At 35.8% G+C, this 17,453-nt stretch overlaps 1 protein-coding gene across 5 annotated transcripts in view; it reads right to left on the bottom strand.

Annotated features, from left to right (window-relative positions):
• The window catches only part of BAZ1A (bromodomain adjacent to zinc finger domain 1A), a 54,366-nt gene that overhangs the window by 16,855 nt on the left and 20,058 nt on the right, over positions 1 to 17,453 (bottom strand). For 3 of the 5 annotated variants that reach the window (XM_085225194.1, XM_085225196.1, XM_085225195.1), the window contains 16 exons: positions 16,452 to 16,553; positions 15,102 to 15,189; positions 14,021 to 14,155; positions 13,364 to 13,466; positions 11,899 to 12,065; positions 11,177 to 11,272; positions 8,854 to 8,992; positions 8,279 to 8,425; positions 5,393 to 5,488; positions 5,041 to 5,265; positions 4,732 to 4,897; positions 4,361 to 4,474; positions 3,518 to 3,642; positions 2,458 to 3,063; positions 796 to 962; positions 463 to 617 (listed from right to left, as the gene is read on the bottom strand). In XM_085225194.1, coding sequence (XP_085081320.1) covers positions 463 to 617; positions 796 to 962; positions 2,458 to 3,063; positions 3,518 to 3,642; positions 4,361 to 4,474; positions 4,732 to 4,897; positions 5,041 to 5,265; positions 5,393 to 5,488; positions 8,279 to 8,425; positions 8,854 to 8,992; positions 11,177 to 11,272; positions 11,899 to 12,065; positions 13,364 to 13,466; positions 14,021 to 14,155; positions 15,102 to 15,189; positions 16,452 to 16,553 — 2,631 coding nt within the window. The remainder of the gene's footprint in view (positions 1 to 462; positions 618 to 795; positions 963 to 2,457; positions 3,064 to 3,517; positions 3,643 to 4,360; positions 4,475 to 4,731; positions 4,898 to 5,040; positions 5,266 to 5,392; positions 5,489 to 8,278; positions 8,426 to 8,853; positions 8,993 to 11,176; positions 11,273 to 11,898; positions 12,066 to 13,363; positions 13,467 to 14,020; positions 14,156 to 15,101; positions 15,190 to 16,451; positions 16,554 to 17,453) is intronic. The other 2 variants (XM_085225197.1, XM_085225198.1) reach the window with 1 other exon arrangement.

The following is a 17,453-nucleotide window of genomic DNA, read 5'->3' on the forward strand; positions in this document are numbered from 1 at the left end:
GATTAGCATTATTAAAGTTACACGATGGTATCACTGTTTTGCTGCAGCCTGTTGCAAACATGGCTCTTTCTATGACTCATGAAGAGGTACACTGCACAGTTCAGCTGACAATCACTACTACCATTATCCATTTTAAACACTCCATAAAAAGCAGAGTTTTTATTCTGGAAAACAAAATATATATTGGCAGAATCGTTTTTCTCTGTATTTTAAGTGATATTGAAATGAATTCATTATCTTTTGGTAGAAGTTGTCAAAATAAAACTAGGACACTTGTTAGCAATAAGCGTATTTTACAAAACATAAAGCAATGCAGAAATAACACATTTTACAACTCAAATCTTACAATGTATCTGTTGAAAAATACCAAGTTATAGAAACAGAGAGTAAAAAGTTTGAATTGAAAACTGCAGTACTGGTAGAAAGCTCAAATAGAAGAGTTGTTTAAATTCTAGTTCTTACCGGTCTTTAACAATGAACTTATCTTGATCATCAGTTTCCATTTCTTCAGATTCTTCATTCACAGTTTTAATTATCCCATTTTCTTTATTTTCATCATTTAGAAATTCATACCGCCCATGTTCTAAGGCTGCTCTCCAAGATTGCCTGTCTGCAACCTGAAGCAAACATACAAATCATATGTTTCCAAAGAACAACAAACTTTTAGTGCCAATTACTGTCTACACTTAATTTAATTACAGTGTCAGTAAAAACCACAGCACGCAAGAGTTCTCATCTGAGTTACAGACTTGATGGCACCACTGTGCTCCCAGGTGCTCTACAGTTCAAAAATACCTTAATAGCTCCCAACGTTCCTTGGTAGATCCTGTCTTCAATGTCCAAAAGAAAGTCTCTAAGTCTCATTTCAAGTTGCTTTTCTGCAGATATTTGGGATGCATCATGGGCATTCTGCATCCTTCCCCGTACTGGAGGAGGAGGTCTAATGTCACTTTGAGGTTTGTCTGCAATAATACCAAATAGCTTTCTGTTAGAGGAGTTGGTTCCTCCAAGAAGCTGGCAGTGGAGGGAGCAGAGGCAGCACAAGGCAGAACAAACTCAATGCACAGGTTCAGAACTCCCCTCCTACAGCAACACTTGTCAATGCCAACATCTCCACGCTACTCCAGTCAAACAGCATCCTTCTAAGAGAAGATCCAAAAGACAAGCATCTGTGCATCCCAACACACAGGATGAAAAATTCTTGCCAAAGACAAAAGAATGACTTTCGAATTATCTACTGCTTCTGAAAGCACTCTATCAATAACAACTCTGCTAAGAATACAAGAGAAAAAACACGTCATACTTTCAGTATTTCCTGTATTTGTACTTTTCTTACTCTGATGGATAAGCATAATTCATTTCTCCTTTGTGCATGGATCTTTATCACCACATTTAAAACATACCTGTGCAACTGTCGAGTCACAGAAACTAAGAACAAGTTACAGTTCCTTTTAACAAACTAACTGTAAAATCAAACAGATAAGATGCCAGGGGAATGGACTATACTGACTGAAAGCATGCACAGATTCTAAATGAGTTCATAAATTTGCACAGGTGGCAAACATCTTTTCGGATGATTTACCTTAAATTCACTCAGTGCAGTGATGAGGGGGAATATGAAAAACTTAGGAGCATTCAATAAAAAGTGCCTTAAAGCTACTGTTGAGGAAGTCACAAGGTGAGTTTCTACAACACTCAAGTGCACACATCTAGACTTCGAAACCCATTATTGTTCTGCATACACTTCCTCCTCTTGTTGTGAGTATTTGCCAAAGGAGAGATGACAAAACAAACAAAAGAAAAAGCACCCAAAAAAAAAAAAAAAAAAACCAAAAAAACAACCCTCCACAAAAAAACCACCATCCCGTAACAGCATTGGTGTTAAGCCATCTAACAACCAATGCAGCTAAAACCACTTTTTCATTGTTCCCAAAGGTTTTGGTATGACTCTCAAATATGCTATTTTTCCCTTGTTCACAATATTCAGGTCAAAGGCTTTTTTCATGTATTATCAAAATGTGAAAGTGCATGTCCCACCTACTCAAAAAATCAACCAGAAATAACTGCCTCCTTTTGTGAAGTTTCCATCTCCAATGTTGTATCTCATCTCTCCTTTCACTACACTGGAAAGGGGGATATCGGTTGATCAGTGCTATGATTTACCTTTAGCAGATATTACTCTAACCCCAAATTAATCTTCTCCCAATGTTTAAGTTACTAAGCAGACAAAAAGCAGCGGTTTCTTTTTTTCTAGCACACATCATCATAACATCAATTCTCCATAAGCAAAAAATAAAAAACAATACAAACATGTTTTCCATAGAGCAAAACAGTGCTGAAAAACAATTTCTGGTTCTTTGGAATTATTTAAAATTAAATATAGCTTAAAAGTTTCTAAAATATTATATAGCAATTCCAACTCTGGAAGTAAGGTAAGACCAGAAACCCTTCCTTTACCTGGAATATGGAATTTTTCCACAGGAAAACTGCTTAGTTGTTCATATATTCTATTTTTCTCTTGTAAAAGAGTTTCTTTTAAGGCACTCTCCCTATGTCCTCGGGAATTGAGAGCCTCTAGAAGTTGGTCCAGTTGTTCCCGAGAACTGTAAAAGCACCAGCGGTTTGGTTTATATACTGGCCTTGGCACCTCTACAACAACACTGGTGTGCGAATCTTGGTCAACATTGGAGGTAGATTCAGAAGATTTCAAAGACTCTCCAGTTTTACTGAATACCTGAGGTTCATTTGTGCAAGACTGTACACTATTCTGAAAGGACGAGGTTCGAGGCAACAACATGTCTTCTGTGAGACCAGAATAGTCCTCTTCTATAAACAATCCAGGAACTGAGGGGAAAATCCAGTAGCGTCGGTACAAACGGTCACGACCTAACGGAGTAATATTTGTGCAGGCTGTTGCATTCTGTATTTTCTCTAATAGTTCCTTCTCTTTCTTTTGTTGCTCCTGTTTTAAAGCTTCCTCATCTTCAGCAGTAAGAGGTTCACTCTTTTCAGAAGTATCATCTTGTCTTGTAAGTTCTTTATATCCATTTTGCCCTCTCCTTCCTAAAAGTTAAAGGAAGAGTGATAACCATGCTCATAAATTCTTTCGTTAGCTAAAATAAATCAATATAGTGTTTTCTTTTGAAATATCTGTTGTTTTTGCATACTTCTAACAAAAAGAATCAAAACCACATAATAGCCTGTTAGATTCGATTCTTACAAGGTCACTGAGATATGTTACTTGTAACTGTGATTGTTTGTCAGGCAACAACTACTTTATTTGTTTGTTGTTATCAAAACAGCAAGCATGGAAGATAAGAAGAAATGGAAGATCACACAGGTGACAGATCTATAACAGGCCAGCTAAATCCACTATGTTTATGATCTAGTTCTTTTTTCTTTATAAATTTGCATAAATCATATTTTCTGTAAGTTCATTATAAACAAGAACTTCCCCAGTTGCATGCACGTCTGTGTATGTAATGTGCACACATCCACATAAACATCAGAGCATTACCTCTCCTTCCTTTTTTGTTTGGTCCCAGCTCTTCTTCATCCTCAGTCACCGTGTCTATTTCTGGCTCTTTACGTTCATTTTCCTTGCTCTCTGTACTGGTATCAAGGTCCTCTCGTTCCTCCTCCCTGGTACGATAAAATAATGAAAAAAAAGGTGACTAGCTGACCAACCATATATTAAAACTGAATGAAAAGAAAAGAACACGCAGTACAACTACTGCATCTTCAACATAAATAGTGTTTAATATTAAAAGAACACTCAAAGTAACTCACTGAGTTGAAACTACAAAGCTTCATGTCTGAATACTAAAACCAGCTCTTTGGTATTCACTCTTCCATTTAAAGAGCATTACAGTAATCAGACTGACTGAAGATATATATGTCTGCATGTTACCTCATACAGCACTTCTATAAAACGTTTATATTTCCCCTCATTCAGCAAACAATCATACAAATTTAATTTCAATAACAGAACAAAAGTCTTAGTTTTATGGAAGCATATGGGACAGCATAGCGTTTAAAAATGCTATTAACTTTGACTCCTAAACTGTTATGCAAGGTCAGTATTAGTTAGTTCAGATCAGAACAATTATTGGAATTATAAAAACTACAGTGGCCTCTTAAGAAAATCTTCATAGTTCTGAAATCAGTAAGATAAGTAATACAGAATAAGAAACTTGAAAAAATACAAATTAGATTTTTTCAAGTTTCTCGTCAATAAAGTTGTCAAGCTTTCAACAGAATGATGAGTACAATGAAAGTTAATTTTACTTTATGAAAGCAATTTTATTTTTAATTCCACAATATTAAGTTGAAAAAACATTAATAATACCACATATCATACCCAACAGATACTTCCACAGCAGGATTTCTTTGCTCTTCTTCCTTCAGCTTTTCTTGTTTCTCTTTCATTTTTAACTCTTGTTCTTTCAACCTCTCTTCCTTCCTCTTACGTATCCTAGCAGTAATAGGAACACAGAAAATCAATGGCAATTAATCTAGAATCTGACCCACTGTTTTTCTTTTACAGACACCATCTAAAAATAACATTTGCATGGAAAGCACAATGCTAAGCACAACATTCACTATTCTCTAGGGTCTCATAAACACACTCTAAAATATAAGCCGATTCAGTGCTTCTCATATGCCTTTTGCAACTGTGGAATTAGCCTAATTTGTGTCAATAACATTTAGCTTCCTGTATCCTAGTTCTACCTTGCTGCTGCTGCCTCCCGTTCTTTCCGATGCTGTTCCGCCTTTAATTCTCTGAACTCCTGTTTTGCCTGTCGTAGTACATCAACAGAGTCCTCAATGAAATCTCGAGTGGAGACCAAAGTCAGAAGTTTCCCACAGAGAGCATGAAGAATCTTCATCTTTTCTCCTAATAAAATTCAGACCAACGTTTCTATTTCATCACACAACTCATACACACCCCTGCTCTTTTATAAAGATGCACTGAATTATTTTGACAAAACTACATGACAAGCAGTCAGATAATCTCTAACATTTATTGTCTTTCATTACCTGGCAACAAATCATACACTGAGGTACTTGAAAGTTTCTTCAAGAGGCCAGGATTACTTAATCGCAGCTCCATGCAAGCATCATCAGTAGCATCAAACCCTCCTCGTTTCTGGTAGCGGTATTTCGCATTGGCTGATGTTACATCAGCACCTGATGCTAGAATGTGAAGTCTGAGAATCTCAGAAAGCGTGCAGCTATCAAGATCCAAGTTTTTCAAATTGCAGCCTACAGTTAAAAAGAATAAACAGTTATTTTTATAGGCATTTACACAAACATAAATATAAAAAGTATGCTTTAAAATACAGAGTAAAACAAGAACAGTAACAAAACAAGAAGTGAAACCCACACATACCCTGATGTAACTGGGGCCATGCAGCTGCCAAAGTTGCAACTGCAGACAGTGCAGATTTTGTGGGGTCTGCATCTTCATCCAAAGCCTCTGTTAAATCTTTAAGAAATAAACACTTTATTCTAGTGCAAGTAAAAACTTGTACTGCAGAAGGGAGGAAAGCAAGCCATTGTTTAAAGTTGCAGACAAAGCGAAGAGGCCCGATATTTACAAATCGATTCCAAATCAGAAGTAATATATCTTTAAACGCAACTAAAAGCTAAGGACATGCATCACATGCTACACGCTGTTCTCCCTATACATGTAAGCTGCTAGAGCAACTGCAATGCACAAGACATGCACAATAGCAACATTAAAAGCAATGGAAACAAGTTAGGATACACACTTGAAAGCAAAAATGGACAATGCAAGAACACCTGTATTTTGCTTCCTCAAACAAACTGTTAATTCCTATTATCATTTAGATAAGACCACCAAAACAAATCAAACATTTTGATGTTGGTTATCACTATTCACTCTGCACTTTTAATACGCAACTTAGAGATAAACTGACTGATCTGCACAGATGCCATTACTAAGATATCTACAAGAAACCTACAAGAAGCATCTACACTTAATAGAACATCACAGGTTAGCAAACTGACCAAGAAAGCAGGGGAACTGAAAGGCAGAAACAGCAAAGTTCCTGTTTCTTAGAAAAAAGTTTCCTTAGCACTTAGAGGTATTTCTCCAGAGGGTTGACATCTTTCTTTCCAGCACTGCATGCTGTTTGAATAATTTCACTTAATTCACTGTAATCATTAAGCAATTTCAAAGTCACCAACTGAACAAAGAGTCACAATTCCGAACTAAGACTACATAAAAAGCAAGTCCACAGTTGTCTACATGGCAGTTCTCAAATGACATAATCAAGCAAGACATTACAAAATTAATCTCTTCATTTTCCATTCTCACCTTATCTGTATGCCACCATTTGAAGAAGGACTACACACCAAAGCCCTATACTCTTAGTGTTTCTGCAAAAGAAAACACCATCTCTAAAGAATTTAAGAGAGCTAACATTCAGGCTGACTACTACGAGTTTGGTTAGCCAGAATTACAAAGCTGAGAACATCTAATTCTGTTAGAAGAAAGAAGCTGTCTAAACGAGAATTACAATAGTAGAAATTAAATAATAAAAATTAAATAATAAAGAAGGCTTTACAATGAGGTAGAATAAATATAATGAATAAACTGCCTTGCCCATAACTCTACCAAACTAGAAATGAACAGTGTATTTTGCAATTGTTAGCCTCATGTAGTGAAATTAAAACATGGTAGTTACATTGCTATTTCTAGTCAACTAAGGAATCTTATCAGTCAACTGTTCTATGATTACCCAACAGTGGAACTCCTGATTATATTGCCCTAGCAGTGCTCTCTCTCACTACTTAAACTTGTTAAACTCTTTAAAAGGTAACTGCTAAAGTCAACTGAAATTATTATGTAGTCCAAATTTTTAACCCTGCATCTAATCTATAACTTAATTCAATTAACAGCAGCTTCTATTGCTGAAGATAGCATTCCATGTTTTACAGAAAGATATTTTACAGATCAGACACAAGCAAAAAGTACCATGTCTTCACAGGGATTGCTAAAGGAATCATCAAATCAAACAGGAAGTGCACTTCTATTCCCAACTCTAATGACATCACACTAGCAGGAAGGATGAAAGCTTCTCCTTAATCAAATTTCTCAATCCACAAAGAAAGGACACAAAGGGAAAAGTGTGGCTTCCCAGCAAGCACTGCATGAAGCCTAAGAATTGGGAGTTGTTTTAGACCTCAGATTCAAAACACAGGAAGTACACACGACAGTTGCATCTTATAATATTTTCAAGGTTCCTAAGTATGACACTTCTTCCTACCTCCTCCTCATTTACACATTGCTTGAGAGAAGGTCACTAGATAGGGAACAAGCATAATGAAGAGGTAGGATCAGCTCCCTGATTCACAGCAAAGCTTTATAAATAGCCAAACTTATACAAATAAGGGAGAAGCACCTTGCAAGGGCATAAACAGAATACTTTAAGTCTGTGCTATTGAAAAACCCCTGGAAAGCACCCTGCATAGCAACAACAGATCTAAGGCCTATTTTACAGACTGCTGTACCTACAAGAGCATTCACAGACTGTCAGCTGAATCACTGAACAGCCTGAACACAAAACAGAAGCAGTCTACTGAAGATGAAGACACATTCAAAATGTTGTTCACTGCATAAGTTCGGAACAAGTTCTGAGGAACTGCATTCTGAGTTCCTGTAGAAACGTGTGCAGTTTCAGCCTTACCGTGAAGCCCAAGGGCAGAGTGACAGTGAGTTGCCTTACTGGAACACTACAGAAACAAAGTATCTGGTAGCTGCAGATACACACTTGTATGACTTGAAGGAGAATGAATATGAAATTCTTCATTACAGTTGTGGTGGGAAGTCTTAGTTTTTAATCTAATTAGGTCCAGATTTTTTTTTTCTAGTTGAAGTCCTTTGAAAAGATTTGGGAAAGCATCTCTCTTCCTCACCCTCAGGAGAAACAACGAATAGTGCTGAAGGAGAAGGAGAAGGAAAGTAGAGAACTTTCCTTCACCTCCTTAACATAAGCAGTGCTGTTAGACACTTATTATGCTTTGCTGGATACAAGCGCAGTGACAATGAGCTTGTTCCGTCTGAGTTCCCCCAGCCCCTACCCTCCATGCTCAAAGTTTTAAATGCAGATAAAAGTGAAAAAACAAGACTGTTTGCATACAACATCCATGCACAGTAAGACAAAGTTAAGCAAGGAAATGACACAAATCATGCAGTTTAAAGTTAATTCCAGTGCAATCAGTTTTTCAGCAGTAAAATTAAGGATCTGACCTTTGGTCTCAGCATCAGCTATTTGATCTTTGGCCACTTCTTCTTCCTCTTCGGCCATTGCCTGAAAGATGGCAGTCAGGAAGAAAAACAGCAATTCACATAGTGGGCCTTCAGTGTCATTTCCTACAAGAGCTTCCTCTAAAACTTCTGTGAATAAAGTTTAAGAAGCGTCACTTTTGCCACAAAGTTGGAAAACAATTATGTACTGAAGAACTGAAAAAACAAACATTTTTCCTTTAGGTATGATAATCAAGTTACCTTCCTATAATTTACCACAAATATTCCTACAGTAATGCTGTCAGGAAGCACTGACAAAGCAAGGTTTGCAGTTACATATTAAGAAAGCACAAGGAGACACTTATAGCAAATAGATTAACAGCTTTTATATTGAAATTGATTTTTATAAACACTGCAAAAGTTGTTGAGGAGGAAAACTGATAGATGTGCATGTATAAGCACTGCTATATTGAAGTTGCACAGACAATTCTGTAGCAGCAGTATCACGGTGCATCTAAAATGCTCGGTAGAAGGACACCACAAAGTTGAGGCATTTTGCCACATAAATGACAACTTGCCTAAAGTCACTCCTTCAGGAAATTCATCTTGAAGATCAAAGAGTTCCCCAAAAGCATATAAAAACTCCAAAACCATCAAAGCATCACCAAAGATCTCAGGAGGAAGTCTCGTCTTCACTGGCATTGGAACTGGAAGTTCCTACAATCCAAATGCAAGATGTTAATATTGCGTTTGGTCCCTGCAGAATACACAGCTGATTAAAAATAGTCTATGATTCTAAGGATTGTATCTGTAGGGCTTTTTGTTGTTGTTGTTTGTATTTCACAGATGGTAGACAAAAATCTCTTACCACAACAGCATTTTTGTAACGTTTGTAGCTTAAAAAACAAAACAGCACTTAACTCGGTTACACATCTTTTGAGATACCAAATTATTCTATTTCATAAACATCAACACAACTTTTGACTTCATTTTAAAGGAACTCAATTCCACGACAGGTTAAGAAGATTGGGTGTCAGGATATTTCTTTTAAGACAGTATTATTCCACAAGAGTTTTGAATTAAAAGTTTTACAGAACTGTCCAGACAAGCAAAAATAAACATATTCTTAAAACGTTACTCATCATTGCTTGCAAAGACAAGCAAACAAAAACTCAACACAGGCATTTAAAAAACACAGCCGTATAGCACTAGGATATGCAATGCCATGTCTAATGATTGAGTGTTCAGCATTTGCTTTTTTATATTGGTGGGGCAGTTACAATAGCTGAAGACATTTCAAAGGGAATTGATGTAACCTATATACAATCTATAACAAGATTGCTTAGCAGACACTAGCAGGAATTCACAGGTGACCATGTCTAACTATTTGATTTTCAGATTAGTATCTTGATGCACATCTTCAAAGATTTGTTTTCACCTATGTTTTTTAGTAGACAGATTCAAACAATCTCCAGAAAGCATGGCTCCTTTCCACAAAGGTGGTGGTTCACAATATGAATGATAACTATGCTTTAAAAAGAATACAGTACTTCATGTATCTTGAGAACAGTATTTCTCGAGAAGCAGCATACAGATTGACCTTATTATTCCCTCACCTAAACTTGTCTTTATTCATATTCTTGCCAATTTTTACTGTAATCATGATGCTACTTTCCCAGCTCTCCCCTTGCCTTTTCCAACTTCAACAGCAGATCTGTTTTGCAGTTTCCCTTCATGACAATCCCCTTCACTTTTCTTCAGTTTCTTCTCTTCCTATACACACCTAGGAGCTTTCACTCATCTTCAAGTGCATATACAGCTCAAACTGCAAATACATCCAGTTGTCATATATTCCTCCCAACGAGTGCTATCGCTTCATTTACTACTTTAGTATGTTCTCATTTTTCCTCTTTTCTTCCATCATGCTTCCCAGAAAGTCTCAAATAAACCCCCATCTTTGTATTTCTGGCAATTTGGCCTCCTTTTGCTATCTGCTGCCGCAATTAATTGTAACAGCACATATGTTAATGCATAATATAAGACACTGCTCTGTTATTACAACCACACTATAATCTTGTGTAGAAAACTACCTTTGGGAGGTAAATTGTTATTTTCTATAGATCTCCAGTATCATCACAGAATCATAGAATGGCCAGGGTTCGAAGGGACCTCAAGGATCACGAATCTCCAACCCCCCTGCCACAGGCAGAGCCACCAACCTCCCCATTTAATACTAGACCAGGCTGCCCAGGGTCCCATCCAATCTGGCCTTGAACACCTCCAGGGATGGACGGGGCATCCACAACCTCTCTGAGCAGCCTGGTCCAGCACCTCACCACTCTCATAGTAAAGAGCTTCCCATGACATCCAACCTACATCTCCTCTACCTCAACTTAAAAAACCATTTCTCCTTGTCCTGCAGTTATCAACCCTTTCAAAGAGTTGATTCTGCTCCTGTTTGTAGGCTCCCTTTAGGTACTGAAAGGCTGCAATGAGGTCACCCTGCAGCCTTCTTTTCTCCAGGCTGAACAATCATCCAGAAAGATGCTGAGTTTAAAACAAGGGCGTGCCTCAAGGAGTAATAAACTAATACCTTTTCTACCTTTTGCATCTAAAAACATTGTTTCTTCATTATGTAAATCTTTTAAGTAACTCAGGCTTACAGTAGGCAAACTCATGTTGCATATATAGCAGAGTCAGGCTTATTCAATACCCTCCACTCCTAAGATAGGCACTTAAAAATACAACTATTCCACAGTAACACTCAGAATAGCCTATGAAATAAGCCTATGTAGCATGACCACTGGGACATACATGACTGCAGCTACCTCTACATTAGGGTCCCCAGGACAGATTCCCTATGAAATACAAGTTTGTGATATATTCCAAATTCAATCCTACCTTAAGATCATCACACTCCATATCTTCTCTAGGCTTACTCCACTGTTTCAGGTATTCCACATATCTCCTTTTTTCCTCACGCAGCTTCTCTCTTTCCTAAAGAAAGTCAGAATTATATTAGAGATACAGTCAGATCATTCATTACAATTTAACTCACAGTGGGGAAAAAAAAAATAAAAATCAGAACATGTTTCAATAGAATGAAATAATCTATTTATCATCTTCTTACAGCATGTACTAGCAAAAATCAGAGTGAACTTCAGTAATGCTTTCTTGGATTAGACTTCTTTGTTTTTAAAAGGAGGTCAGACAAAGAAAAAAATTTAAAATAAAAGCATTCGTGAAAGTTGGCATAAAAAAGACTGTCAAAATAGGTATTGGATATGGCTGTAGTAGAATAAGTGGTATAAATAATTTCATCCCATGTAAAGTGACAAGATTTGTTTTGTTTTTTAACCAATTTTCATCCAAAGATAAACTACAAGGAAATCTACATTTAATATCAAGTAAGAAAAAAATATACATTTTTGTGAATTAACGATATGAAATACAGGAATATGTAGGAATGCAGTTCCCTATTATGTCTTACAAATATCTACTTTTCTAAAGCGCATTTCTAGGAACTAAAAACAGTTAATGGAAAATAATGACACAGATAGCAAACAAACCAAATAAGCTAGATAACCTGTTCCTATATAAAACACATTCTGCAAATACATTACTTTCTCCTTCTCTATTTTGAGTCTCTCTTTCTCTTCTTTCCTCTTCATCCTTTCCTCTTCCACAATCTTCTTTAGTTCTTCTTTCTTTTTTTCCTTATCTTCTTTCTCTCTTTTTCTGGCTTCTATAGCATTTGCCTTCTCTCGTTTTAATCTAGCTTTTTCAAAAGCTATATAGGAGGGGAAAAAACAGAATTTTCTTCTTTCACAAAAAGTTAAATAAAATTAACAGTGTTTAAATAGATTAATCTTTTTTATAATTAACATATGAAAAAAGATATTGTCTTGAAGATTGAATTGTTTCTATGCCAACCAGAAATTCAATCACTTGAAAGTTCTTTAGAGAATCAGAATTTCAGGGCTTATATGTTATACATGTTTTTTTTCCAAAGTTGTAATAGAGTTGCATTTCTCAGCTCTTAATGAGTATACAGATATTTATTACTATTTTCCCTATCAAAAAACCAGAAGATGATGACTGACACCAAATGCACAGAATTACAGAAGCTTAATAAAAGCATGTCACAAGCATACACATGTTATAGTAAAATCCTTTAAAGAAGTTATCTTTCAATATTTAAAATAATTATTACTGAAAAGTCAATTCATCTGAAATCCAGTTATCAATTCAGTGGTTTTTGTACAAGTTTTACTTCTGTTACACACTTCAAGCTGAAAATTAATTGGTAATGAATGTAACTGCTAGATTTCTTTGTAGCTGTATGTAGAGTAACAGCAGGACACACACTTCCACTTTCAATAGACAGACAATATCTGTCAACTGCCACACAAATTAACAAATAAAAGCAATCAATGAGATTACTATTTTAATTGAATAAGCAAGAAGGCTAGAATCACCAGTGAATGACAATGAAAAAAACAGACCCTTATTTTTAACACGAAGTGCTTAGCAGTGAATATACTTGTGAAATTCTGAAAAAGGGCTAGATGATTTTCTCAGCTATGCAGCAGACATGCCAGTCATGACTCTCATCCAGAAAATAAAAGCAATTACACTTATTATCCACAGCCTTCTGTGCACCAAGAAGATTGATTCTCCAGTGTTCTTGGAATTTTGCTACCATTTCACATTAAAGTACTACAGCACCTCTTTTTAAGAGTCTTCATTAATGTTACTAATTACCATTCCAATTAAGTATCATTTACAGGTAAATATGCTTAATATTAACTGCATTAACACAGTGCATTTTCAAAACCTAAACTTCTGAAAAAATGGTCACTTCACCACTCTAGAAGATCAGTGTATTTTAATTGCAAGCCTCATACATACCCACAGTTTAGTGAAACAAGTAAATAAAATCGTAAGATATCACTGAAGTGACATTCTGGAATCGAATGAACTCTCATTATATTTTCCCCTTGAAATATACAACCCCAAAAACACTAATTATGGCCAGCTCTCAAGCCTGTAAGAACAGGTTCTACTAGTCACAAGATCTCAACTTACCCATGGCCTGCATATCTTCTTTTTGCTTCTGAAATCTTGTCTTTTCCTTTGCTACTTTACTTCTGTTTCCTTGGGTATTCTGCTTAGCAGTAATACTGTCCTCCTGAAAGAGAATTGGGGGGGTGAGGGGGTTGAAAGAAAGAACATAACATCAGCAGTGAAATAATCTGCAACAGATACTGTCGTTTTTATAACAGTCTTCTGAAACAACCAAAATGGCCTGTAACAGTTTCTCAAACGTACAGACTACTCAGAGATTCTGCCTACTAGTTGAAGTTCTTGCAGATCTTTTTAAATAAACAAGCTTAGAGTGCTAAACTTTTGCTGTGTTTAAATACAGGTAACTGACATAACTACATCTGAGAGCAGGAATTAAGAATTTTTTAGCTTAATTTTTAACCATTTCCAGAAAAATATATGACTTAGTAGCATACTGAAAACTTAGGATCTTGCTGGGACTATAGAGATAAGAAAGACAAGAAGATAAGCTGATAAAAGAGATTAAGTCTCATATTTAAATAACCTATTTCAATAGTGATTACATAATGTTCCCCAAATCGTTCCCAAAGAAAATAAAACCAACAAAAAAACCGCACCAATCTTGAATTCCAACTGCTCTGGAAGTTCACAGGAGTTAAAAATGTTGTCATTACTTACATGACTAATGGATGCCCTCTTTGGAGGTCTCCCTCGTCGTCTGCTTGCAGGACTGAAGACAAATGTGGGTGGGTCATCAGGAAAAAAGTAGGAGAAATTTTGTTCTGCTAGATTATATTTTGCAATTGATGTTGCCTTAATAAGAAAGATGAAAACATATTCAACGTGAGACTCCTACCTTCTCATAAACATATATAAATTAATGAATCAATCCCTCAGAAAGACTGTAAATACAGAGTCACAATTGGTTAGCTTATTGTAAGAAATAAAACTCTGCTATACTATAAATCCAGCAGAAAGATAACTTAGGCAGCACACATCTGAAGACATAATTTGGCCTCACTGGTAATATTTAAACATTTTTCAGGAAATAGAACAGGACACAGGATTTCCAGCAAATTACCAGAATTTGTTCAGAGTCACTTTTGACAGAGAAAGTTGGGAAAGCATGGTATAGAATTACACGATTCTTAGTAAATTAGAGAAGAAAAAAAAAAATTGGCTTGTCAAAGTTTCAAGTCTGCCTTCTCAACCTGGTGAGGCCAGACATCTACTCTTATCAATGGACACTGCTGAAGAGACAAAGGAGATATTCCAAAGAAAATCCCTCCTACACCCCTATCAGCTCTATTTTCCTACACTTCCATCTATTTAAGAGACTGATGTTAAAGTTACAAATTCATCTAGAAAATTAGTTGCTTTTATTAATTTTTCACAACTGTCAGAGGTATGACTCCCACTAAGGCTCTCACCCATTAAAGCTTTCCTATACAGGATGAGAAGTTACATCACTGTATGAGGATTCCTCTCAACATACACAGAAGTGCAAAATGTAATAAAACAACTAATGCTCCTTTTTAGAAGTAATCTGAACAAGGAATTTCAGATTCCAGGCTGTAATATGAAGCGAAGAATAAAGAGTACAGTCAAGTAAGAATCCAACATACTATGCTTATAAAAGAATAAAGTTGATGTTGTTGAAAAACAAGCTCTGGGTAACAGTAGAGAAGTACAAAAAAGGAAAAAAGATTGAATTAGGTCAATATTCTATTCCACAAACTATTCTTTTTATTTTTATTACCTTAGTTTTAATGACTCCCTCATGCGGTTCACAGTGTTGTTTCAGAAAAAGTTTAAGTCTATCACGAGAAAATAGGTGTTTCCTCCGGCTGTATTAAGAAACAAAAGTGGTATTATCAACTAATGTACTTTAACTATTGTTTAAACGCAGCTGATGATATGTGCAAAAACACATGTAGCAGATCATGATTAAGCTTTTTGCCATCTTCTTAATTATAAACTACATTTAACATTCGTGCATCTTTACGTATACATTTTTGTGCAACTGTAATTTTTGCTTTGAAAATCCTGTTATGTCCTCTACTATATACACACAACTCCACAGACTACTCATCTTCATTAAGTCTTTCACAAACATATCATTCTGTCATTTAACATATCCAAATAAAAGGAAGATACCATTGCTTCAGGAGAGTGAAAAACAAAACTAAAATAGAGACAGCACTAAAGCAGTATCTCTCAGACATAGAGGTAGGGCATCAAAGTCTCCAGCCAACAAGCACGAGAGCGTGTGGGGGTGAATTCTCATGCTGTTTTGTCAAGCCATTTAACTCCTCCATACTATGGGATACTATGTACTCTAAATCTTCTCGACATTCCAGAGAATTTGCACTTCTTCATGGAAAAGAAAACAAATCAGGAGCTACTGAGTTATAGAAAACATCTAGCTGGAATAGCTTTATGGTACTTGAGGGTAAGTAAATTCTTAAGTGAAAAGTATGGTGTAATTAGCCCTGATTTAAGTAATAATCAAAGACTTGCCTATTACAAAGGAGTAACATATAAAAAGAACCAATCACAATTCATGCTGGAAAAGTATCTTGAAATCACTGGAACTTTTTCCAGAGTATCCAGGTTGGAAAGATTTAAAAGCCCATCTACAACACTTAGAGAAAATCTTTACAACTTCCTATTATAATAGTAAGGCAGTCAGATTACAATGACTGCTACGACAAAAACATTTCACAATGTGAATAGGCCAGGAACATAACAGAATAGAGTTCTCAAACTTTTTTCACCAATCTCAGCCAGAGAAGTAGGTACTATTAGTAATAGCAGGTCTCATCTGTGTGCCAGTGAAAATACAGATTTGAATGGATGGTTTATGCATTAAAACTATTAAAGCTTGGAATCATCAATATACAAGCTGTGAAACAGCTGCTTGCTCTACTGTTCATCAATAGTTCTAACTATTAACTAACAGTGTTAGTTAATAGTTCTAATAGTTCTAACAGTTCTAACTCACTATCATAAAATGCCACTTTATATCAAAAACATCTTTACAGTGACTGATACAGCCCCCACACAGTTGTTGTAAAGTACAATTGTAGCTTTCATATACTAATTTTACCTTAGCTGAGATGCTTTAACAATAACAGATTCATACAGTTCTTTTTTAATGGGTTGGACTTTGTATTTGAACAAAGAAGGATCAATTATGGCTTTCTTCTTCCTAAAAAAGGTTAAGAAATAGTTAATGGCAATCACAAAATACCAGTCTTACATTCTACATGCTCTGTTTGTGTACATATACAGGAGAACTCTTCAGAATCCCCAACCAGACTTAGTCTATAACTTCCATCAGTACCCAATTGGATCTATTCACTTCTGTCAGCTTTTCTGCTACTTGTTTTAAGCTTGCATTAAAGCTAGTAACATAGGTTGGAACAGGAAAAAAGATGTGGAGATGCTGGTTTTCTTGTGGCAAAGGAAGGGAGCAAACAGGGAGACAAGCACTGATATATTCCCAATATTCAGAAAAAAAAATCCTTAATATTCTCAGTATCTGCAGTAGGCACAGGACAAAGGAATCCAGAAGCAAGACTTACAAAGCATTTAAAAAGATGACAGACAGTTGTAGAGATAGAGTAGAAGTTAATGGAAGGGCACAAGAAAATATTGTGCTGACACTAAAAAACAGAAACTGAGTGCTAGCATTATACCAATAGCATTACTATTCTGTAATAGAAATCAGGATCTAAAGAATAACCAAATGGTTAACTCTTGCATCATTAACTTTAACATTTTAGTTTGAGTAAGTCCCTCTCTCACCTCCAGTGCATCATACATACATAGGAGCCCCAATCTGACTTCCAAACACATCAAGCTTTTCCAGCTTAGTTATTGAGTTTCCAATAATTATCCTAAGAAATGAACATGTTCCTGAATTCCTCATTTGTAAACCCTGATTTAAAGTCTCATTATTGCTTAGTGCAGAAGAAAAAGTAGTCATTCAGCAGATACAGAAAACTTGAAATAATGGAGGACTGTTCAGTTATTTTAGCAGAGAAATTGCAACGTTAACTTTTGTTGTATTTTATCAAGTCTTATTAAAAAAAAAAAAAAACACAGA

Source organism: Meleagris gallopavo, chromosome 5 (genome assembly GCF_905368555.1).
Source record: "Meleagris gallopavo chromosome 5, MGAL_WU_HG_1.1, whole genome shotgun sequence".
Classification (NCBI taxonomy): Eukaryota; Metazoa; Chordata; class Aves; order Galliformes; family Phasianidae; genus Meleagris; species Meleagris gallopavo.